Source organism: Equus asinus, chromosome 23 (assembly GCF_041296235.1).
Source record: "Equus asinus isolate D_3611 breed Donkey chromosome 23, EquAss-T2T_v2, whole genome shotgun sequence".
Classification (NCBI taxonomy): Eukaryota; Metazoa; Chordata; class Mammalia; order Perissodactyla; family Equidae; genus Equus; species Equus asinus.
Genome location: NC_091812.1, coordinates 14135645 through 14160649, shown reverse-complemented (window position 1 = coordinate 14160649; position 25005 = coordinate 14135645). Strand labels below are relative to the sequence as shown.

At 39.9% G+C, this 25005-nt stretch overlaps 1 protein-coding gene across 14 annotated transcripts in view; it reads right to left on the bottom strand.

Moving 5' to 3' along the window:
* SLC35D2 (solute carrier family 35 member D2) overlaps window positions 1-25005 on the bottom strand; it is a 56363-nt gene that overhangs the window by 18341 nt on the left and 13017 nt on the right. For 4 of the 14 annotated variants that reach the window (XR_006518636.2, XM_044756584.2, XM_014856939.3 and 1 more), the window contains exons 3-8: window positions 24747-24833; window positions 18341-18408; window positions 12186-12257; window positions 11215-11283; window positions 6580-6682; window positions 5191-5283 (exon numbers count right to left, since the gene is read on the bottom strand). Coding sequence is in view for 11 of the 14 variants with exons in the window: in XM_044756584.2 (XP_044612519.1) it covers window positions 5191-5283; window positions 6580-6682; window positions 11215-11283; window positions 12186-12257; window positions 18341-18408; window positions 24747-24833 (492 nt within the window). In the remaining 3 variants the exon portion in view is untranslated. Of the gene's footprint in view, window positions 1-5190; window positions 5284-6579; window positions 6683-11214; window positions 11284-12185; window positions 12258-13621; window positions 13847-18340; window positions 18409-24746; window positions 24834-25005 lie in introns of those variants that run through there. The other 10 variants (XR_011497233.1, XM_044756586.2, XM_070495399.1 and 7 more) reach the window with 5 other exon arrangements.

Sequence of the window (25005 nt, the reverse complement as noted above, 5' to 3'; positions counted from 1 at the left end):
GGTTTGAAAGTTTCCATCATAAAGCTTTTTTTCTTTAATGCTTACTTGTAAAAGAAGAAATATAGTAAATATAAATCTGTCTTACTGGCAAGCCTCAAGCCAATCAAAGGAACAGAAAACATCCAAGACAGTTCATGCTGAGGTGAAGATCAAAACCAAACAACTGGGGCCGGCCTAGTGGCGCAGCCGTTAAGTTCAAGCACTCAGTTTCAGCAGCCCGGGGTTCACCAGTGTGGATCCCAGGCGCAGACCTATGCACCGCTTGTCAAGCCATGCTGTGGCAGGCGTCCCACATATAAAGTAGAGGAAGATGGGCACAGATGTTGGCTCAGGACCAGTCTTCCTCAGCAAAAAGAGGAGGATTGGTGGCAGATGCTGGCTCAGGGCTAAACTTCCTCAAAAAAAACCCAAAAAACAAAACACCAAACAACAACTATGGAAAACACTCTGTGTCTGAAATTAAAATACAATCGGGAACAAGAGAAAACCATATGCCCGAAACTTCAACCAAGGGTAGAAAAACATTTATTTACTCAAAGACCTGGAAGCGTTTACATAAACAGTAAACATACATATATATATTCCTGATACCACACAGACCATTGAGCGCTATTTAGTAATTTTCATAGAAGTATTTGGATTCTTTGCCCATCTAAATTTTGACAGATTTCAGTTTTGTTTCTTTAGTAATGATGAGGCTGTGCTGGTGGCATTTTAAAAAATAATGTAGCATGACATTTAATTTAAAACGAAAATAATTAAAGATGAATAACAATAAAGTAATTCTTCTTTGAGACTTACTACATTGCTGTAAAAGTATGTTGGAGTGTGAATCTTTTTCATTTTGCATTTATAGATTTTTTTTATTAAAAAAAGTCCCATTATCTGTCCCTGTTCATCAACTGTAATACACTAAATGTACACTGAACCTATTGTAGTGATTCAAATGACAAAACAAAGTTCACCGACTGAGGATTTTCCAGGGGCCTCATCTGGTAACAAGAGTTGCTGACATCGCTGACTTGTCAGAGTCCAGGTGCTGTTACCAGATCTACTAACTGTCTAAGGCCAAGGTCCAGGTGTGAGCCCAGGGCTGTGGGTCACACACACGCATCTCAGCACCATCTCTGGTGCTCTCCAGTCAACCAGGATAAACGACTCACCCAAGAACTCCCTCTGTTAAGGAGAGAAGGTAACATTTCACTGTAATTCATCAAACAACTTTTGGTACAAGCAAACCAAACTTGGCAAATAAAATGCAATTTTATATTGCAGCCTAACACATTAATTACATAAATTTGCCTCTTTATTGCATTTGGTGCACAATCTAAAAATGGATTCAGCCATGTTAAAAGTGACCACCTGAAGAAGTTTGTCCTGATTCAGTGAACACAGAGTGGATCAATGTCAGTAGGGAAAATCTCACCATTTTTTCTACAGAGTTTATTTTCATTACTGATTACATTACAGAAAGTGTCCCGTATCTTTTGGCATCTCTTATCATACAAGAGTTTTAAATTAAAATAGAATTTTTAACTTTGACTTAAGTATTTTGTCATTTCACAGACAGCCTTCCTTACAGTCATAAATATATTCCATTTTTCTAATTATAATTTTTCTTAGAGACTTTTGAATAAATCTATATATTTAGCTCTGATCCACCTGGAATTTCAGTGAACCGTAATCACAGCCAGGGCTCTAAGGTACTTATAGGAACTTTTATTTGAAATCATAGGAGTCCGGTCAAATGGAAGAAGTCAGACAGAGTAAATATTGAGATATTCTAGTACCACCAGCCAGAATAGGAACATAATATTCTCCTAGAGCACCACAATTTAATATGTTAAAGTATATGCCAGGCCTCTTGTACTTTCTAAGATACATGTGTGACAAATAGAAATGGCAAGCAATAGGATATATTGGAGTATAAGAGGAAGCCATTTGGTGTAAACCTAATTCGGTCTGACCTTGTTTTTTCCAAAAGGGCCTGACATGACCATTGAGCATGCATTGTACATCTGCTTAAGCATATGCTATGTCCCAAATACAAGAACAAATGGCCTTAAGATAAAGGTGCAACTTCCCCCCCCATTGGCATTTCCTTAGGGATAACCATCTTTCCTTAGGCTAGGAACTGATTGCTGCACTCACCTCTGACCACCCAGACCTGCCACCTGCTGAGTCCACCGAGACAGCAGACCTACTACCTGCTGTGCCCATCAATCACTGTGCAAACAGAGGAACCTCGCGACTACTGTAAAAGGGCCATTTCAATCATCTGTGAAACATCCTCTTTGGGGTTATATAACCACTCTGTACATTCCACTTCTTTGGTGCCCTTCTTTCCTTTGGGAAGGAAGGCCCTGGGCCATGGTCCTCAGATTTTGGCTCAGAATAAACTCACCCAAATTTTCATTTATAAATTGGTCATGGATTATTTTCGTCAACATGTGATAGGTTATAGTTTTTCATGCGTGCAAGAAAGAAACACTTTTCATATATAAATAAAACCACTGAGATTACAGCAGAGGATGTGTTCCAGAGTCGACTGCCTGGATCCATCACCGACTGTCCTTGGGAAGCTGTTGAAACGTGGGGCCCTAGGTTCCTTCTGGGGAACAGGGATCTCAGCAGCACCTCCTCCTTGGAGGGTGTTGCAGGAGCAGGATGAGACAGTTCATGCACAATGCTTTGATGTCTGATAGAACAATCCTCAACAAATATCAGCTACTCTTATTTTTACTATCGTATGAGAAAGTATAATAATTCTGGGTGATAATCATTACAGGCAGGCAGCAACTTCAGAAGCACCCGCTACAAGTTTATAAGTCAATGATCTGGATGTGGGAACACATATTCTTACAAAACAATGTTACAAATTATTAAAAAGATATATCATCTAGTTTAGTCATAATGTAACTAAAATTCAGTTTTTGGTCACTATGCCACTCATAAAATTGTTCCTATGGAGAAATATGTTTTAGTTCCAATCAGGTGTTCTAAGAGTTCTTAGGAGTTTCTAGATATCTATTTCTGGAAATAAATATATAGCTGAAACAGCTATAAAGTACCAGAATTTCAGAACTGATGAACTCCAGTGACTTCAAAAAACCCCACATTTCTATGATAATGAGGTAAGCCACTAGGACTACTTCATTGAGGGTTCTTTATTTCACTTTATGTAACGTCATATGTCATATGTAATGACACTGAATTGGTTTAAAATCAATTGACGGCAGCTGAAAAATAAATATTGTGTTTTCAGATGTCCTGTTCATTACTACCAGAGAGCTGTAGGGTGCCTGCTCTAACTTCGGTGGGAGACTGGAATTGGCCACCCCAAGATATGTCTCTTTGGCATGAGGATTATTTGGGGCTGGTTACTTTTAAAAACTGCAGACAAAAGAGAAACTCTGAGAAGTAGAAGTTACCCTTTGTAAGAGACATTTACATTAATAAGGGAAATCTCCATCTGTGAAGGTGTCTCCCTCTCTGTACCAGCAAGAAGCAGGAATGACCTTATCTCTAAAAACTCTTATCAATGCAGAGGGCAAGGACTTAAATCTGCATAATAACCTTACCCTTGTTTACTGTGCTTTTCTGGTAATCTCCTATAACTGGCTGCCCCCACTCCCAACATCCTCCTTTGTCTTTAGTTGAGGATGGTATTTAAGGGGAGAGCTTCCGCCATTTTGGTGTGTTGCTCAGTTTTCTTGGGTCTCTCCCATGTATACGTGTTATAAAGCTTTGATTTTCTCCTGTTATTCTGTCTCATGTGAATTTAATTCATTGTCTGGCCAGAAGGACCCAGAGTGGGTAGAGGAAATGTCTTCCTCCCCTACACTTCCAACACTCTGAATTAATAGCAGGGCCCAGGGTCACACACGAGGGTTCTATATCAATACTGGTGTTTCCTGCTAGTTTTCAGTATAAACATGTGGACATGGCTGTTTACCTCTGGGGATGCTGCTGCTAAGCCCTTCTGCTGCTCCATCTTTCAGAAAGGAATTGTACATGTGAGAAAGTATAGTTTTGAGAAAGAATAATAAACCCTCACATCCCCCCAGGAGTGCACAGGAGCCCGCAGCCTTCCAAAGTCATCCAAACCCCTAAAGGCTACAAATGGGATTGGCTCTCAGCCAGTGTGCATCACACCACCATGCTGACTGTGAACACAGAAATACTGCCCATGGCAGGTAAACGCCTGCTGCACTGGCCTGCCTAAAGCCCCAGTCCGGGCCAGCACTGAGAAGGGGGCTGCCCAGCCAGCTTGGGCGGGTTCTGTGGGTGGAGGCCACAGTGGACCAGGATTTTGCCCAGCACATCTAGTTTCCCACATGAACTTAAACATCTCCTTGAGATTCAGGCAAAAGTCTTCCTGGTGGTGTGGCCGGCAGCTCTCTGAAGAAGCAGGGCTCGGCAGGGGCCGGCAGACTCCAGGTGGCCACGGCAAATGCGATGAGTGAACACTGAGCCTTCCTGAGACAACGGCCTCTGCCCCCTCCAGCTGGGCCCCCACCTCTCTACTTATTCACCATTTTCTTAATCTCTCAGGAGTGTGCAGCAGGTGAGGCGAGTATGGCAAACACCAAAGGAACAACATTTCTCAAAATTCAAATGTAGATCCTGGAATATTTAGAGGCAAAATTCCATGATATCTGGGATTTTCTTTAAAATACTCCAGGGGAAAAAAAGTGAAAGCGAATGGGGATAGAGGAAGTAAGGATAGTGAAACGATGAAAAGGTTAAAGCCAGCTGACAGCTACATCAGCGTCCATTAAATTATTCTCTCTACTGTATGATTCAAAATGTCCATAAAAAAGGTAATAAATAAATAAATCCATTTTTTAAACTATCAAAATCCCCTTCTAAGTCAGTTTTCCCAGGATCCCTACATCAGCAAAGGGGGATGAGAGGACTCCATTTTTAAATTTTTCTTATTTGTATTGTTGTTTCCAGAAAGCTTCAAGTCTGGAGTTCCCGTGACTCCTTCCTGCTGCACGCACATGTCTGAGGATAAACGCCAACGCGAGGACAGGGCCACAGATGTGCCTGGGATGGCAAGCATCTTCCTTCCATGTGCCCTCCTGTCACCCCAGTTACGTTTATGTTTATTTCCACGAGTACCAAAGGTTAAACATTCACATTTTCAAAGACGGCTAACTAAGAGTGTGCAGACGGGACGCTCACCTGCCGCAGGTCCCCTGTGGAGGCGCTGAGGACGAGAGTGGGCACAATCATGAAGCAGGCGTTGTAGAAGAGCACCCCGTACTTCCCCAGCTCCTGAGAAGACAAAGAAAACCCCTCACCCACAGAAACAAATGTTTTTTTTTTACACAAAAACAACAGATAAAAGGGATGGAGATGGATGGCCTCCAAGGTTCCACCCATCTCTTAACATTCTCACTGATTTTTTTTTTTTTTAGGAAGATTAGCCCTGAGCTAACATCCACTGCCAATCCTCCTCTTTTTGCTGAGGAACACGGGCCCTGAGCTAACATCTGTGCCCATCTTCCTCTACTTTATACGTGGGATGCCTACCACAGCATGGCTGTGGCCCCCACTGATTTTTTTTTTAAAGCATGCTATTCAAAATGAGAAATCGGGAACAAAATAAGGAACATTAAAAATGTTAATATAAACAGAACTCCTTAAAAACATCTGCTCTCTCTGTGAAAGAGCAGCAGGGTTCAAACACCAGGCGTCCTGTTTTCCAACCTTGCATAAGCTGACTTTTCATTAAAGTGGCTCCACCACTTCCCATAAAAGGTGACACATTGTGATTCTCAAAAAGCAACAAATCTGTTTTGTAAAACTGCCACCATTAAAAAACAGTCATGCAGAAAAAAACAGTGCTGACAAAAAACAGCTCGTAGAAGTCAGCCTGCCTGTCAGAGGGAGCTCCCTCACTCAACACAAAGAACCTGGGACAAAGAAACAGACATCTGGCTCATCCTCCGGAGCTTCCGGAAGAGCTGGGGGAGGGGGGTGGAGGGCTGGGGCCTCCATACGGAGGCAGCTACACGGAAGAGAGGCTCACGTGCCCACCAGGCCCCCACGACCGGGAGAGGCGCTGACTGCTGGACAGGACCTTACAGATGACCCATTCCAGTCACCGCATCCCAGAGGTGAAGCGACTGAGGTCTGGAGAATTTAAGGTTCAAAGTCACAATGACAAGTAGCAAAATCTGTATTGTTTCTGTCACCCACGTCTCCAGACTCCAAAACAGAGCTGTTCTCAGAATATACCTGACTTCACCTTGGTCATTGACGATAATCGTAAAAAACCTGTTTTAATTTTAATTTGCTTTTCAAAATAACCCTCTTTTTATATATTCTGATTGTGCACCTAAAGTAGTGGCATCTTTTCCCTTCCTACCTTAATTTTCATCCAAAACTGCAAGACAAGGAGTAACGAGAACCTACACAGACAAGATAACTGAAAAGAAATTAGTAATTTATAGATCATATTATAGAAGTTAAATGACATGCCAACCTTACAAATTTGTTTTATTTTTTCATGTAATTTCAGGGGCCAGAGGACAAAGCCTAAAAGCCATAGGAGTGAAGATCTGGTACCTTCGGGTCCATTTTCTGTTTGGTATAAACTCCATTCGCTGCTGTGAAGATATCATTCAGGAACACAAAAATATAGCCTTCCAAGTTAAAAGCAAGGTCAGAACTGGGAGGAAGAACACAAGAGGAAGAAGATTCTTCAGAAACTCGCAACTTGGCCTGTTTATTTTTCCCTAATCAAATCCATTTGCGACGCCAGTAACTACGCTTTCTCTGGCGCATTTCCCCCTCTGTGGTGGAGAATGGGTAATTCCTCTGCTTTGCCTCCAGACAAAGACATAACTAGGCCATCAGGTGGCTTCAACTTAATCCTGAATGGTTTAAAACCAGAGGGACATTAACCATCTTCCTTTGTTTCTTTGCTAACTGATAAATCAGCATAATAATTGGGGAGCTGCTTTCCTAAGGGCAGTAATTTGTTCAACCCACTCAGTGGCTTTGCTCATGGCAGTAAACAGGGCATCCCCAGGGGACAGCCGTGTGGGGACAGCTGGGCAGTGAGGGGCAGTAGGGGTGAATGAGGAAATGGCACCTCCATCTGGTGCCCAAATAGCCACCTCATCCACCAGCACCCCCAGCACCCTGCCCATGAACAAGGCGAGGCAGGGATCCATTCCTTCTCTGCAACTCCTCTCAGGCTCCCTTCTTCCCATTCTTTTGAAGCACCTTCTCTTTGCTTTCCTTTTTAAATAAATAACACTAGTACGACAATGTCTGGGGGGATAAGGCATTGGGAGAAGACACAACAACAGCTGGGCCACGGCAGGATTTGTGCACCCGCACCTGACCTTGCAGACAGTATAGCCCCACGCCGCAACTCATAAACATACACTGTCAGGAATGCTACCTCCACGCTCTTAGGCTCACTACAGGGGGGCCTGCAAATTTAACTGAGAATAGACAGATTAATGGGAAAAATGGAATACAAATTGTATTAAATATCTTACATGCACAGGAGTTCACAGAAAAGAAGTAAGACTCAAAGAAGCAGTTAGACTCTGGGGCTTATATGCCATTTTAACAAAGAAGAAGGTTTGGGTTTTGAGGAACAAATAAATTATGGGCAAGGGACTAGGAAATATATGGGGGAATCTAATGGAAGGTAAGGGTTATTTTAGTGAAGTTTGTTTATGCAGACTCTGTCCTGGGTGATAGGAACTGCGTTCCCATTCCTGGTGCGGGAGAGGGGGACACCTTCACAAAGGGAAATTTATGGTCTGCCTCTAGGCAGAGAAGGGAAGGGCAAAGAACTCTTCCCACATCTGTTAAGTGTCAAGTGCCTTCAGCTCAAAATAATGCTTATGCCAAAGCGGCATATTTTGATCCCTTCAATATCAAAATAAGATTATTTCTAATCAAAGAGAAGGAAATAGGCAAAAATTGCATCAAAATCTGAACACAAATTAAACCCGATTTTGCTTGAGGCCTCCACTAGCATTATCATCTACAAGCATATTTGTGAGGACGTAAATTAAGTTTAGATCATCATGACTCAGAATTCACTAGCTCAATCACAAAAATAGAATCTCTCAAAAAAAAACCTTTTCCAAACCTCTCGCCTCCCCACATTGGGCTGAGCGGGAAGTCTCCTATTCCCGAAAATGGAAAGAGCTGAATAAGCAGAAAAAGCCCGGCTTCTAGGGGAATGGAAAGGAGGCACGGCTCACCTCCCCGCAGCCGAGGGGAATTCCAGAGTTCTCAGCCCTCCCCCTCGGGGCCAAGAGCTCCCAACAGCCATCTGTTTAGGCCAGTCACGAAAGCACAGAGTTTGAGAGGAATTTACTTGTTTCATAAGTGAGAGCAGATTCATGGTTAAGCCTTGTGGTTGTCATTCAGGGCCGTTCACAGACATTCTCTTTCAACTTTTTCTGGATATGCGACTTGCTTTGTCAAACAAAATGCAAGAGGAAGTAACACATGTCACTTCTGGGCAAAAGCCTGAAGAGTCAGTACACGATTGCCCATGTTCTCTTCCCACCCGGACGTGTAAGGAAGTCCCCTTTGACGCAGGAGTTCCATCAGCCTGGGTCTGAGTAGCTACGATGAGCAGAGCACCCCCGCAGCATTCACCAATGCTGGTTTGCATGTGTGGTGTGAGCAGAATACATGTGGTATGTGAAACCACTGAGACATGCGGGCTGTTTGTTACAGGAGCACAAACCAACTCATCCAACTGAGTCCATTCTGCAGTTACCTGCATTTGAATAGGTTAACCTGACTCAGAGGAGAGAAGGGTGCAGTCACAGCTGGCCTGCAGCTAGAACTGTACTAGTCACCCACCAGGACAGTTCCATCCTGTGGGTGCTGAGGAAGGGAAAGTCGAGAACTACCATTCCAAGACGGCTCTTGGGTAAAAGTTTAGGAAACACTATTTACCCTTTCAGCTCATTCAAGTGTCACATATGTTAATTTCTATGGACTGGTTCTAGAAAAGTGCTTCCACATAGCCAGCATCTGAAGGGCCATTCCAAACCAAACACTTAGATACTTTTATAAACCATGTTTTCTACAAATCTTCAACTGGCTCTAAGTCAGTGGTTTCCAAGTTGAGCACTAAGAAACCTAAAAGAGAGAGGCTGCCCAGGGGAGACCCAGAGCATATGGGAGGAAGGCACCTTCAACAGAGCACCACTGTTTTTTAGCCACTTTACTCATATAATTTCATTTGAACAAAGTCTTCATGACGAAAACAGGCTCTAAGTGCTGTAACGTCTACACTGGTACCATACCAGAAAGACGGAGCACAGAGCGACAGCACGGAGGCCAGCCTTCAAGGGGCTGTACTCAGCCACAGCTAGGACTGGGGAAGAGGAAGCCATGAATGAAAACATACATTACAATGAAAACACAAATGTGTAAAGACACATGCACCCCTATGTTCATTGCAGCATTATTCACAATAGCCAAGACTTGGAAGCAACCTAGGTGCCCATTAAGGGACAAATGGATAAAGAAGATGTGGTTTATATATACAATGGAATACTACTCAACCATAAAAAATGATGAAATCTGGCCATTTGTGACAACATGGATGAACCTTGAGGGTATTACGCTAAGCGAAATAAGTCGGAGGGAGAAAATCAAATACCATATGATCTGACTCATAAGTAGAAGCTAAAAACAACAACAAACACATAGAAACAGAGATTGGATTGGTGGTTACCAGAGGGAAAGGGGAGGCAGGAGAGGGAAAGGGGTGATTAGGCACATGCGTGTGGTGATGGATTGTACTTAGTCTCTGGGTGGTGAACATGATGTAACCTACACAGAAATCAAAATAAAATGATAAAATATAATGATTAAACATATAAACCAATGTTACTGCAATAAAAGGGAGGCAAGGAGGGAGGGAGGAAGGAAGGAAGGAAGAAAAGATATTAAGAAAAAAAAAGAAAACATACATTACAAATTTTAGTCTAGGCCAGGGACTACATGCCTGTATAATAAGAAGAAACATCACTGTTTTTGCTAATATCTGTCACCATCCAGCATGCTATATTTTTTAACATTTCTTTTGCTTACTGTCTGTCTCCACTGAATAGAATGTAAGCTCCGTGAACACAAGGACTCTTGTCTGTTTTGTTCACTGCTGGACTCCCCAGTACCTGAACAATGCCCAGCATACAGCAAATGTTCAATGTGTTTCTGTTGAACTTGGCCTCATACCAGCATAAACCCTAGTTTATTATTATCTCATTTAATTCTCACAATGACCTAAATAGGTGGATGCCATTCTAGAATAATCGCCACTTTACAGTTGAAATAACTGGGGCCCACGGAGGTTAATAGCTTGTGCTTGGTTATTAGCTAGTGAGTGAGACTAGACGAAGATCCAGACAGCCTGGCTCTGTGGCCTACACCCTTATTTAATTTGTAATTAATGATCCAGAACTCTTGCTTCTGAAGAGTTAAGGAAATCAATTTAACGGAAATTCCTCCAACCTTTTCTTTCTTCCCTTTATTCAGGTAGCTTTTTCTTTTCTGTTACCATCTTAACAGATGAGGAAGCTGAGGCAGAGAGAGGCTGAGAAACAGCTGGCAAGGGAGGGCTAAGTTTGAACCCAGGGAATGTAACTGCCCGCGTGCCTTAACCACTGTGCTATCCAAGACAGGAGTCTGAGTGCCTGCTTTCAAAAGCAAACTTGGAGTCTGCATTCCTGGTCCTGCAGATCAATGGATAAGACAGTAGTCATGCACTGGTATTGGCTCAGGTCCTGAGAGTATTCCATCCTTGGAAATAATGACTGCTAAGGCATCACAGGATAATGAAATAAATCCTTATAAAGGCTTTATAAATCTGTTATTCTGCTTGATCAAATGCCTAAGAATTTTTCAAGTAAATTTTTTATTTTGAAGACAAACATTCAGTAATAAAAGTAAACAGTTCACTCCTTTTTATGAAGAAAAAGCTGTATTAGTATCTTGTAATGCTCTCTTTCTATGTTCTCAGAAATGGCCAACTTGGAATCCGGTTTGACTTTCACAAGAACACCTGGGGATTCAACTAACATCAACAGCTTTGTCTCTTGGCTGCTCAATTCAACTGCAGCCAGATGGAAAACGAAAACCGAGGATGGGGCTGGGCCTGTTGTCAAAGACACAAAGAAGTTATTGAGCAGAAACAGTCCAAAGTCTTACCCAGCGGCTATGAAAGCACCAAGAATGATGGCAAAGACACTGACAATGATGTTCACGGAATACTGTTTCCTGTAATAAATAAATGGATGGATGGATGCACAAATAAGGAGAAGAGGAAGAGAGGAAAAAATACGGATTATATTTTTTAAACAAACTAAAAATAGACATTGTTAACAGCTTTATAGCTAAAATCTAAGGGACAATGCTTTACATAGAGAAAGCACTAAAGTCTCTAAGTGCCAGACCAAATTTACTTTATTTCTTAAGCAGTTGTCTTCATCTAATTATAAACTTATTTCTCTGTTCTCACTACACAGATGCTGGGATGAAATGCAGAAGAGCTACCGCTGGTAGGTCTAGGCTGAGTGTACTCATGTCAAGCCTACAAAGATTAAGATAAAATTCAATATAGGACTTAAAACATCGGGCCATCATCCAAATTTCATTGTTATATAATCTTCACAGCAAAATCAAGAATCATGTTTTTGTATGTCAGCCTAAATATCCTCATGAGAAACTTTTAAACCAACACTATAAAATCAACTTATTCTGATGTTACATTATAATCATTGCATCACAATGGATTTCCCTGGTTTTCTGCATTCCCATCTTACATGTCTACATGGACAATTTTCCCTCTGTATTCCTAATCAGTGTGTATTACATCTGGCTCAGGAAACAGGTTTATATCTGTTTTGGGGTGCTTGTTTTTTTAATAAATTTCTACCACAAATATGTATTATTTGTCTAATGTAAAATTACAATTAAAAAATCACTTATTAAGTTCTTAGGAAAACATAGAAACAGGAGATTGCTTTTAGGTGAATAAACATTTGTCCTTAAACAACTGCTACTAGCAATTCAAATCAACGATTTGGAAAGATGACTCGATGCTGAGAATTTGCGAGGTAAAAATAATTCAGGGGAGGGAGGAGAGGACACCACAGGAATAGACGAAAAAGAAAAATCACCCGAGTATGATGGTTTCCAGGAGTAAAGTAAGTGGAATGGTAAATTTCCTGAGCACGGTGAACATCGGCAAGCTGTCAGGAAAAGATTCAAGTACAATAACATCAGACAAGTACTTTTTTAACATGTTTTACATTTTTAACTAAGCCCACTAATTTCCCAAATTAAACTTAAGGAATTAACCTTAATTCTCACATATACCACTAACAAATCACATTAAATAATAAAAAGAAAAGGAGATTAAATAATTTCATGCCACTTTCACCTATAAGCAATTTAAAACATCATACTATCCAACTACTACAAAGATTGTGCTAAAACTAGTTCATAATGTAAACCAACACACCCTTTGGCAAATCAAGTTGGGACTACGTATCAACAGTCACTAAATGTCCCTCACCTTGGACCTGATTATTTCTTGCTGGAAAATGTATCCTAAGGTAATCATCCAAAGGAAAGACAAAATCCTGTGCACAAAGTGTTCACTGCAGTGCGGTCTTTGGGAAAACATCAGAAACAACCAAATGCCTGACAACAGGCAATGATTAAATTAAGAGAAACCCACTTGAGGAAACATTATACATATAATTCTATAGTATAAAACTTTACCAGTATTGGAAAATGAATATTAAAATAAATATTAAATAAATCAAAGAGGACACAAAACTACGTAGAGTCTACAGCTGTATATGTACATTCTATATAGGGGAAAAGACTGAAATGAATATTTAAAAGTGTATTAGAGGATAGAATTACAGATGATTTTTCCCACAAACTGTATGTTATGAAGTTACATTCAATGCCTTAAAAAATACTTAAGAACCTTTCACCCACTCTCAAAACCCAGAGATGCCAGGACACAGGTCAATGCAAAGCCCAACAGCCTGTCAGGGCTGGAAGAGGCTACTTTCATCTGCTTCCAGAAGTGGCCCTGAGACGATGGTGACCTGGGGAAGGAGAGTCAGACCCTTCGCCAGGAGGGACAGTGGCCAGCTCCTCCTGACCAGAGCTGAGCAGGGGTTTCACATTATCAATGACTCTACAACTAGAGAGCAGGTGCGGAAAGAATTTTCAGGAACTTTTTATATCCACACTTAAAGATGTCTTATGAGGCTGGTTTGAACTGCCTTTTTCAAAGTAAGCAAAAAAAAAGTCTTATTATTTTCAATTAACTAAAAAACATTTTTAGATGATGACTTTTAAAAGCAGGTAAATATAATTAACATACTTAAAGGAAAAGCTGAATGTTTCCCCCTAAGATCAGGAATAATACCAGGATGTTTGCTGTCCCCCCGACATCTGTGCAACATTGTACGTGAGGTTCTAGACAGGGCAATTAGGAAAAAAAAAATCCAGTTTGGAAGGGAAGAAATAAAGTTATCTCTATTTGCAGATGACATATACATAAAAACTCCCAAGGAGTCCACTAAAAAATTACCAGAACTGGGGCTGGCCCCGTGGCCGAGTGGTTAAGTTCGCGCGCTCCGCTGTAGGCGGCCCAGTGTTTCGTTGGTTCGAATCCTGGGCGCGGACATGGCACTGCTCATCAGACCACGCTGAGGCAGCGTCCCACATGCCACAACTAGAAGGACCCACAACAAAGAATATACAACTATGTACCGGGGGGCTTTGGGGAGAAAAAGGGAAAAAATAAAATCTTTAAAAAAAAAAAGAATTACCAGAACTAATGAGTTAAGCAAGTGTGCAGAAAACAAAATGAATATAAAAACATCAATTGTACACTAGCAATGAGCAACCCAAAAAGAAAATTAAAGCAGTTCCATTTATGATAGCATAAAAAAGAACAAAATTATTAGGAATAAATTTAACAAAAGAAGTCTAAGGCTTATACACTAAAAACTACAAAATACTGTTAAAAGAAATTAAAGAAGACCTAAACAAATACAAAGATATTCCATGTTCATGGATCAGAAGGCTTAAGATGCCCCAGATAGATCTACACATTCAACACAATCCCTCTCAAAACTTCAGCTGGCTTTTTTCCCCAGAAATTGATAGGCTGATTCTAAAATTAATACGGAAATACAAGGAAACCAGAAAGCCAATTTCAAAACCTACTACAAAGCTACAGTAATCAGTACTACCTAGTACTGTTTTAAGGATAGACATATAATCAGTGGAATAAGACTGAGAATCAAGAAATAACTCCTTACAATTATAGTCATTTACTTTTCAACAAGGGTGCCTAGAAAATACAATGGGGAAAAAAACCAGTCTTTTCAACAGATGGTGCTAGGACAACTGAACATCTACATGCAAAAGAATGAATTTGGACTCCTACCTCATACCACGTATAAAAAACTATCTCAAGATGTGTCAAAGACCTAAACAGAGGAGCTAAAACTCTTAGAAGAAAGCATAGGAGTAAATCTTCACGACCTTGGGTTAGGCAAAGTCTTCTGAGATATAATATCAAAAGCACAAACAACAAAAGAAAAAACAGATAAATTAGACTTTATCAAAATTTAAAACTTTTATAAATACATAAACAAAACATGACATATACATACAACAGAACATTATTCAGCCTTAAAAAGGAATGAAATTCTGATACATCCTACAACATGGATGAACCCTGAAAATATTATGCTAATCAAAATAAGCCAGACATAAAAGGTCAAATATTATATGATTTCACTTGTATGAAATATCGAGAATAGGCAAATTCATAGAGACATAAAGTAAAATAAAGGTTACCAGGGGCTGAGGGCAAGGAGGAATGGGGAGTTTCTGTTTAACGGGTGCAGAGTTTCTGCTTGGGATGATGAAAAAGCTCTGGACATAGTGGTGATGGTTGTTCAACACTGTGAACATACTTAACGCCCCTGCACTGTACACTCAAGAAAGAGAGTCCACCAAAATGGCAAATTGTACGTTAGGTATATTTTAGCTTAATTACTAATTAAATTTTTTAAAACTTAAAACTTTTGTGCTTCAAAGTACACTGTTGAGAGTAAAAAGACAAGCCACAAAATAGGAGAAAGTTTTGCAATCATATATAATAAGGGACCTGTTTCTAGAATCTATAAAGAAGACTTATACCTCAATAACAAAAAGATAAATAACCCTATCAAAAAGTAGGCAAAAGAAGCTACATAAATGGCCAATAAGCAGATGCTCAACATCATTAGTCATTAGGAAAAGGCAAATCAAAACCACAATGAGAGAACAACTCACAACCACTAGAATAGCTATCATCAAAACAACAACAACACATCTGGCAAGAATGCAGGCAAATTATAACCCTTATACAGAGCTGGTGGGAATATAAAATGTTGCAGCCACTTTGGAAAACAGTTTGGCGGTTCCTCACACGTAAACACAAAATAGCCGTATGACCCAGCAATCCTACTCCCAGGTACAGACCCAATCAACGGCAATCCCATTCCCCGACTTCATCAGAGCAGAAACCATCAAGTCATCTTTCTCTCTTTTCTTTCTCTCATATCCCACATGCAATTCATCAGGATATTGTATTAGATCTTCCTTTAAAATATATCCAGCACCCAGACTGTGGCCTCAGTCAACGCTGGAAATAGCCAGGGGATCCTTGGAGAAATAGCAGGAAAATCCAAGATAAGCCTGGGATATCACGTGCCAGAAAGCAAGGAAGTAAAGACTGCTGGAGCCCCCAGAATACAGGGGCCAACTGAAAGGGGCTCCCGCTGGCCTGAGATGGTACAATTTGAGCCTCAAAAGAATCATTTCTCTAATGAATTGAAACAAAGTAAACGAAACAAATAGATCAATGGAACAGACTAGAGAGCCCAGAAATAAACCCACACAGTCAACCGATCTTTGATAAAGGAGCAAACACAATTCAATGAAGAAAGGACAGTTGTTTCAACAAATGGTGCTCAAACAACTGGACATCCACATGCAAAAAACTGAATCTAGACACAGGTCTTACATCTTTCATGAAAATTAACTCAAAATGGATCATACACCTGAACGTAAAATACAAACTATAAAACCTCTGGAAAATGAATAGGAGGGAATCTAGGTGACCTTGGGTTTGGTGATGAGCTTTTAGATACTACACCAAAACCATGATCCATGAAAGAAAAAATTGATAGTGGGGGGCCGGCCCAGCGGCGTAGTGGTTAAGTTCGCATACCCCGCTTCTGCAGCCCAGGGTTCGCAGGTTCATATCCCAGGTACAGACCTACATAACACTTGTCAAGTCACACTGTGGTGGTGTCCCACCAAATATAAAATCCTCTACAAAACAGAGGAAGATTGGCACAGACTTTAGCTCAGGGCCAATCTTCCTCACCAAAAAAAAAAAAAAAAAGATACTGGTACTTCATTAAAATGTAAAATTTCTGCTCTGAAAGACAGTGTGAAGAAAATGGAAAGACAAGCCACTGACTGAGAGAAAATATTTGCAAAACACATACCTGATAAAGGATCTGCATCGATAAATGAAAACTCAAGAGTTCATAATGATAGTAAAAAAGAAACAAAAAACCACTCTCATTGGTCACCATTGAAAGTGACGGGACACTAATTTATTACTCTGAACATTATAAACAAAGGTTTTATCCTGCTTTTCCTGTGTGAAATGGTGAAAGTTTGTATTTATTGAGGTTTAGACAATACACACAGGAAGGGTGATATAGTTAAAAAATCACCAATTTGCAATTTGTAATGAAATAATGGATCTAGACAATGATCATCAGTGGATGCTAAAACCCTTAGGTGAAAGATTGACGGGGAACTTTCTAATGAAGGGACAAGATTGACTCCTTAAAATCATTAAAAAGTGGAATTGATCTTAATATCATTAAAAATGAGATAAAACATTATGTGGGGTAATGCAGTAGAAAGAACTCAACATCACCAATAAACTGATATTGCCTGGAAAATTGAACCTGATTCTGATCAAGCCTCTGGAACCAACTACCAGTTTATGGAAACTACAGGGATAGAGGAATACACTACATGACACCATGTATAAGCAATCTTCCTTCCTTCTTCCTCCTAGTTGTCATTTGCTGGTTCCCCCTCTTCTCCCAGAAAGCCCCCATGGCACCCGAGAAGCCCTCATCTCAGCCAGCCTGAACTGTATGTAGAGAAGTGTTCTAGAACACGTGTAATAAAGATGTTTCCAAGATCACTAAAAAAACAAGCCTCATTGCAAGGTAGAGACCCCCACAGGAGAGGGAGCAGCTGTTAGTGCTAACTGAAGCCATGGCCCCACAGCGCAGGTGAACGCAGTCAGGCCAAGAGGACACGTGGGAACAGCAACAACATTTGCCACAGGGCGCTTTAAAGCAAATCTGAGGAACACTGATTGTCCTACGTGCAGAAGGAAACAACAAGCCGACCAAAATATATAACTAAAAACAATAGTTCACCTGTTGTTTTTCACACCCACAACCTGTCCTTCCAAACACGAGTGAAAGGCGACAGGCTTCCATTCACATTTCTCAGGTTCACACACCTTCTCCTTCTGGTCCACCTCCAACCTGCCTCTTCGCCACCCACACCATACAAACAGGTTTTCCTCCATTTCTGTCACCCTTTGCACAAACTTTATTTTCTCATTATTTACGTTTTTGTCACAAAGGTGGTGATCCTAATGTGTGTTCGTTAGGCTACATATTTCACACCACATTTTCCAATTTAAAGGACGGCTTGGTCTTTTTACATTTTTATTTTCATTTTGTACAGTTACTTTTAATAAAAGCAGTCAATCAAAGGACCCTAAAATAAATACAGATGCAAATTTCAGGAGTGTATGGCACACACTTGAAAATAACATCTGTCATTTATTTTTCCCTGTACCAAATCTGACGTACACCAAATCTGACAGAATATTCTGCTTTTATAAAACTGTGACGACACCAGAAGTTACACAGAACCATATGCATGTAAGTGAATCTTCCTTATTTTGATTTCTACAGATCTCACATTGTATGCTCAGGCTTAAACACAAGGAAAAAAATATTGGCTTTTAACATTTCTAAAAACATTATCAAATTAAAGTAAAAACTCTACCTTATTTTCTTAAATTATTCAATATTACTCTCTCCTATATGTAGCCCAAGCAGTATCGTGAAAACTCAAACCTGGTCTTTTGTACCAACAGAAGCAAAGGAAGAACCTCGTCCCCTACGACCCCACACTCTACCTTAATTTACTCGTGCTTGATAATCCACTTATGTGGTTCCCAACGTACAGCAGAGGCAAAGGAAACAGCTTCAATAAAAAAAAGAAAGAAGATTTGTTTAGAACTCCAATAATGCATTTTCCTTCATATATAAAAATGGTGACATTCACACTCCATCACTAAGCAAATCATTCTGAGTTCCTTTCCCTGAAATGACTGTGAATTTTCCAGAATCCAAACAACATTCACAAGTTCCTCCAGGTGATCAAAACAATTAGGTGGGCAGTGATATCCATAATCATGGGTGGGCAGGGCGTGGGGGTGTGGGCTGGATAGAAACAGAAATCTTGACCTTGCCCACATTAGTAGACTATTTCCCTAAAGGAACGCTCTGAAAGAGCACCTCTCCCGTTGGTGGGTTGGTGAGTTGAAGATGGGTATTTACAGTTTATGCATGAGATTCAGGAGGCCTGGGAGGCGTTCAAACTTCTGTTATCTTCGCCTAGATGCATTTTTCTGGACAAAGACAAAGGGTCATATCTCTCATTGGAATGTCACACAGTTCGTGACCCTTTCAAAAAGTTGTGTATACCAGCCAAATTACTTTGGAGTTACTTTATTTGCTTTAAATGCCTAGAATGATTAAACAGCTACCAAAGTCAAACACCGTACCCTTCACTTGAATTAGCTTTACTGAACTCTGAGCTCCTGAATTATTTGCTGATTGTCAAGAGACAGATTGTTAGGAACAGACAAACATTAAGTCCTAGTCTCCTGTAAGTGGAAAAAATACATATCCTTTCATAAGTTCAAACAATAAATTTTAAGAACTTTTTACCTGATCTAACAGTCTGTAGCTATCAAGGTGAGTCCAACATTTCTTTTTCCACTAAACAGACACTAAGCATGCAACTCAGACAAGACATCCTTTGAAAGATTTTGAAATACTATGTGTCATCTACAAAAAAAAGATACAATTTTTTATGATCAGGATATTTCTTCAAGGAAGAAGATACACGGAAGAGAGGCTAAAAGATCCAGGATCTTCCCCTTTATTTGTCAACATTCTGGCTAACAGCCTACAAATCACTCAACAATAACACAGCTGGTGATGTTTCAACTTCACAGGGTCTTAGGCATTGAAAAGAATCAGTTGCCTCTATTTCCATATATATAATTCAAAATAAAAACAATAGTGACTTCTAGTTTCTGGTAACGGTGGGCTACATTATTTGTGCTAATCTCCCAGCTGACAACAATTAAAAATACTAGCTAAAATAACTTAAAACCTTCAAAAGAGCATGGAATAACTGGGAAGATAGTGAGGAATCAATCCCTAGGCCAAAACCATAGGGGACACAGAAACCCAGAGAGAAACAGTGGCGCCAGAGGACAGCAGAGGTGCATCTTCAAAGCTCTGCCAAACTAGAATTCCACCCTCAACAAGAATATTTTTCAAAAACAAAGTAAAAACTTGGACTTTGTCAGACAAACAGAAACTAAAGGAATTTAAGCAGACCATCAGTAAAGTAAATTCTAAACGAGGTACTTCAATCAGGAGGAAAACGGAAAGTGTGAAATGCAAAAAGGAAAGAAAAACAAAGGAAGCAGTAAATCTGTGGGTAAATATAAATAAGCACTAAGGGTTTTTTCAAAAGAAAATATAAATGTATTGTGAGATTTAAATAGAATATTAAAGAACTTGGTGACAAGCCAAGTATGCTCTGACGAGAGCATATAAGTTGGGAGGAGAAGTAAATGGAGGAAAAATCCTTACATTGTTGAGGGAAGGATGCATTTACTAGTCAACTCGAGAATCTGGTAAGTTAGCTGTGCCTGTTGTAATTTCCAGGGTAACACTAAAAGAAATGAAACAGAAGAGGTCCACCTCATATAATTAAACACTTTAATCACCCAGAAGACTGAACTAGTTAAATTTTTAGGCACCTAACAATACAGCCTCAAAACACATAAAATAAAAACAAGACAAAACAAAAACCTGACAGAAATATCAAGAGAAACAGACAACTCCACAGAGATGACGGCTGTGCTAATATCTCCCATCCCACATACTCTTAAAATGTGCCTTTGACATTCCCTTCCATCCAGAGATAGGGTCTATGTCCCTTCCTCTTAGAACTAGATGGCACTGTTTCGACTAATAGAGCACAGCTGAAATGATGCCATGTGACCTCTGAGGCTAGGTCATCAAGAGGAACACAGTTTGGGTCTTGCTTGCTGGAACACTCACCTTGAAGACTTCAGCCAGCCTGTCAACCATTCTGACTCCCCTGAGCCTACCATTTTGTAAGGAAGTCCAAACTAGCCTACACGCGTGACCACATGGAGAGACCTGAGATTACAGTTAGAGAGAGATGAGTGACCAGCCCCCAGCTGCACTAACCACATCACCATTGTTTCAGCTCTGCCATTGTCTGTTTGCAACTATATGGAAGCCCTAAGCCAGAACTGCCCAGTTGAGAACTTCCTGAATTCCTTAACCACAATAACTGTGAGAAATAATACAATGATTATTGTTTTGAGTCACTAAGTTATGCAGTAAAAGATAACTAGAACACAGATAAAAGGTATCTACAGAAAACCCACAGCAAACAACATACTTAATGGTGAAATGTTAAAAGCTTTCCCTCTGAGATCAAAGATGCCCAGTAATACTATTTCTACCAACATCGTCCTAAAGGGTCTATGTTATACAGCAAGGCAAGTGAAAAGAAGTAAAAGTTAGAATGTTGGAAAGAATAAAACAAAATTGTCATTTTTTTGCAGCTGACCTGATTGCGAATCTAGAAAAAATCCAAAACTACAAATAAATTACAATTAATATTCCATTATTTTGCAGATACAAAAATAATATACAAAAGAAATACAAAAATAAGCACCTCTAATTTTCCAAATATATTTTTAAAATATACATGCAATGGCAAAAAAAAAAAAAGAAGTACCTCAGAATAAATCTAACAAAAAATAGACTCTACATGCTGGCCCGGTGGCGCAGTGGTTAAGTGCGCACGTTCTGCTTCTCCGCAGCCCGGGGTTCGCCAGTTCGGATCCCGGGTGCGGACATGGCACTGCTTGGCAAGCCATCCTGTGGTAGGCGTCCCACGTATAAAGTAGAGGAAGATGGGCATGGATGTTAGCTCAGGGCCAGTCTTCCTCAGCAAAAAGAGGAGGATTGGCAGTAGTTAGCTCAGGGCTAATCTTCCTCAAAATAAATAAATAAAATAAACTCTATAGAGAAAATTATAAAACTTTACTGAGGGCAATTAAAGAAGGGGTATGTATACCATGTTATACATATGGATTCGAAAGATTCAATACTTTAAAGACATCAATTCATCCCAGACTGCTTTACAGCTTCAATGCAATCCCAATCAAAATCCCAAAAGGTTATTTTTTCTGAAACTTGACAAGCTGCTTCTAACATTCATATAGAAATGTGAAGAACCAAGAACTAGGAGGAAAGACTCGCTCCACCAAAGCGCAAGACTTTTTCATAAAGCTATAGTAATTAAGACCGTGTGGTTATGGTGCAGACAACACAAAGAGACCAATGAAAACGCATGGAGAGCCCAGCAACAGATGCACACATATGTGAACGGCACATGGGAACACAGTGGCATGGTCCAAGTGGCACAGCACCAGGGACAGACCTGTCAACTGAGTCTGTGAAAAGTGAGTGCTCTCTGGGGAAAAAATGAAATTGGACATTAACCTCACATCATACACAAAAATCAACTCCAGGCAGATTAAAACTTAACTCTGAAGACCTAAATACCTTTTATCTAGAAGTATATCTTCATGACCTCAGAGTAAGGAAGGATTTCCTAAATAAGAAAAACAGTGATGAATCATAAAGGCAAAGATTGATGAAATTTAACTATTTTAAAATTACGATTCCTACACATGATAAAGAAATACATGCTAAAGAAAATAAAAAGAGACGCCACAGAGAGGGAAAATGTATCTGTAATACTGCATATAACTAACAAGAGGACTATCATTAACATATTTTTAAAAACTCCTACACGAATCAGTATGAAAAGATGTCAACCCAATAGAAAAATGGGCACAAGGGCTGAACAGGTACTTCACAAAAGAAGACATCCAAACCGGCACTAAAAAATGAAAAGGTGCTCAACCTCATGAGTAACCAGGGAAATGCAAATTAAAGTCAAGAAAATGTCACTGCACCTGCCAGACTCCCACAATCTAAAAGGACCGACACACCAACAATCGGCTAGCATATGGAGCCACATGCACTGTGATGCACTTTCGTCAGGAGTGTGGACTGGTACAACCCTTTGGAGAACACTTTGACATTGTCTACGAAAGCTGAAGATACGCACACCCAGGAGCAGCATTCTACTCCTTGATATACCTCACAGAGAAACTCATGCGCATGTGTTGTTTTGGACTGAACTGTGTCGCCTCAAAATTCATATTCATTCTTTTCCAGCCCTCCAGTGCATGTATTTGGAGATGGGGCCTTTAGAAGTAACTGACGTTAAATGAGGTCAGAAGGGAGGGGCCCTAATCCAATAGGACTGGTGTCCTTATAAGAAGAGGATGGGACACCAGAGATCTCACTCTCTTCTCCAGAGAAAAGCCCACATGCGGACACAGAGAGAAGGCAGCTGTCTACAAGCCAAGAAGAGAACTCTCACCAGAAACCAACCCTGCTGGCACCTTGACCTTGGACTTCCTGCCTTCAGAGCTGTGAGAAAATACACTCCTGTTGTTCAAGCCATGGCAGCCTTACCTGACTAGTATATGTGTACTGACATCCAACTATAAGTATGTTCAGAGCAGTGCTTTTTCTTTTTCTGGTGCCCAAACTAGACGCAACCCAAATTACCGTAAACCGTAAAACAGGTAAGTAAATTATAGTATATTCATACAATGAAAATAAAAGAATACAGCTACACACAACAATATGGGTGAATCTTACCATCATAATAACAAGTGAAAGCAACAAGATACAAAAAAATATATAGAATTTGATTCTCTTTATACAAAGTTCAAAAATAGGCAAAAGTAAACTATATAATTCAGGGATGCAAACAAACTTAGAAAAATTACAAAGCAAGAAAATTATTATTACAAAAGTCAGAAGAGCTGGTAAGGAGGATTTTGTGGTCTGATCTCACAACCTGGGGCATGGTTACAAGGGTAATTATTCATTCAACTATATTCAGATATAATGCCTTTTTCTCTATGTAGAGATGAAATTCCACAATTTTAAAACATTTCAATTTTTCCCATGATGACTGGGTTAATACCTTCTATATACTTCAACATTTTGTTTTTCTCTTTTTGTAGATGGCCCTGTTGATGCCATAAGCATGTGCTTAGCCAACCTGATGAATAATCCAGTGCCAGGTGCCAGCATTTTTCCAGGCCTTAGAGACATGTCAGTGAACAAGCCATGTGAGGTCCTCACCCTCAAGGAACTGACAGTCTGATTTAACCTTCTTAAATCCAAATGTCACTATAACAAATTTAACACTACCCATTGTACGGGACTGCTCTAAGAATTAAATGCCTGGCCTAATGCCTGGCACCCAGCACTCTTGAATACAAGTTAGCTCCGTTCCACATTCCCAGGAAGGAATGGCAGGTCTCATGTTTCTGGTTCCACCATGAAAAAAAACATGTATTTCTATGTACAGTTATGCATCACTTGACAGGGAGACGTTCTAAGAAATGTGTCGTCAGGGGATTTCATTGTTGTGTGAAAATCACAGACTATACTTACACAAACCTAGATGGTATTAGCCTACTGCACACCTTGGCTCTATGGTACTAACCTTATGGCACCACCATCATTTCTGCGGTCTGTTGACCAAAACCTAGTTACGTGGCACATGACTGTATATCAAATTGTATTTTTCATTCAACTCATGGCTTTTATCAAATCAAGCTATAAATGAAAACTTAAAACAGGGATCAGCGAACTAGGGCCCATGGCTAAATCCAGCCCACCTCTTGGGTACATAAATAAAGTTTTATTAGAACACACTTATACTGATTCACTTATATATCATCTATGGCTGCTTTCATGGTAAGTGGCAGAGCCAAATAGCTGCAACATAGATGGTCTGGCCCACAAAGCCTAAATATTTACTAACTTTTCCTTTACCAAAAAAGCCTGCCAATCCTTGATACAGGGCTTTGTCATTTCAGAAGACACATAGTATTTACTTAATGTCAACTGCTAAGCACACACTTTTACTATTATTATGTTACATTAATGGATAACTGAATGATATAAAATCTTTATTAAGACATTTCTACCCAATGTAGTCAGGAAGAACAGTGTATACAGAAATGGACCTGTACTCTAAGATCAATTTGTATGGTATTTTCACATCTTCCATCATAGCTGTATGTACTTTTCATTACATACCTTTACAGGAATTTTCTTGTCAAAATCAGGGAAGTGAATTATTTTATTTAGCTTGGACACATAGAGTATCATTATGGTAGCTGCCATCTAAAGAAAAGGGGAGAGAGAAACTTCAGCAAAATATCTGGAAAACGGATTCATCAAAAAGAAATACATTCAAAGAAATCCATTTTTTAGGTTCCAAAAAAAAACTATTTCTTGCAATATTAAAATTGCTTTTCTTGCCACTATATGGATTCCATCAGGATCATAGGCCAAA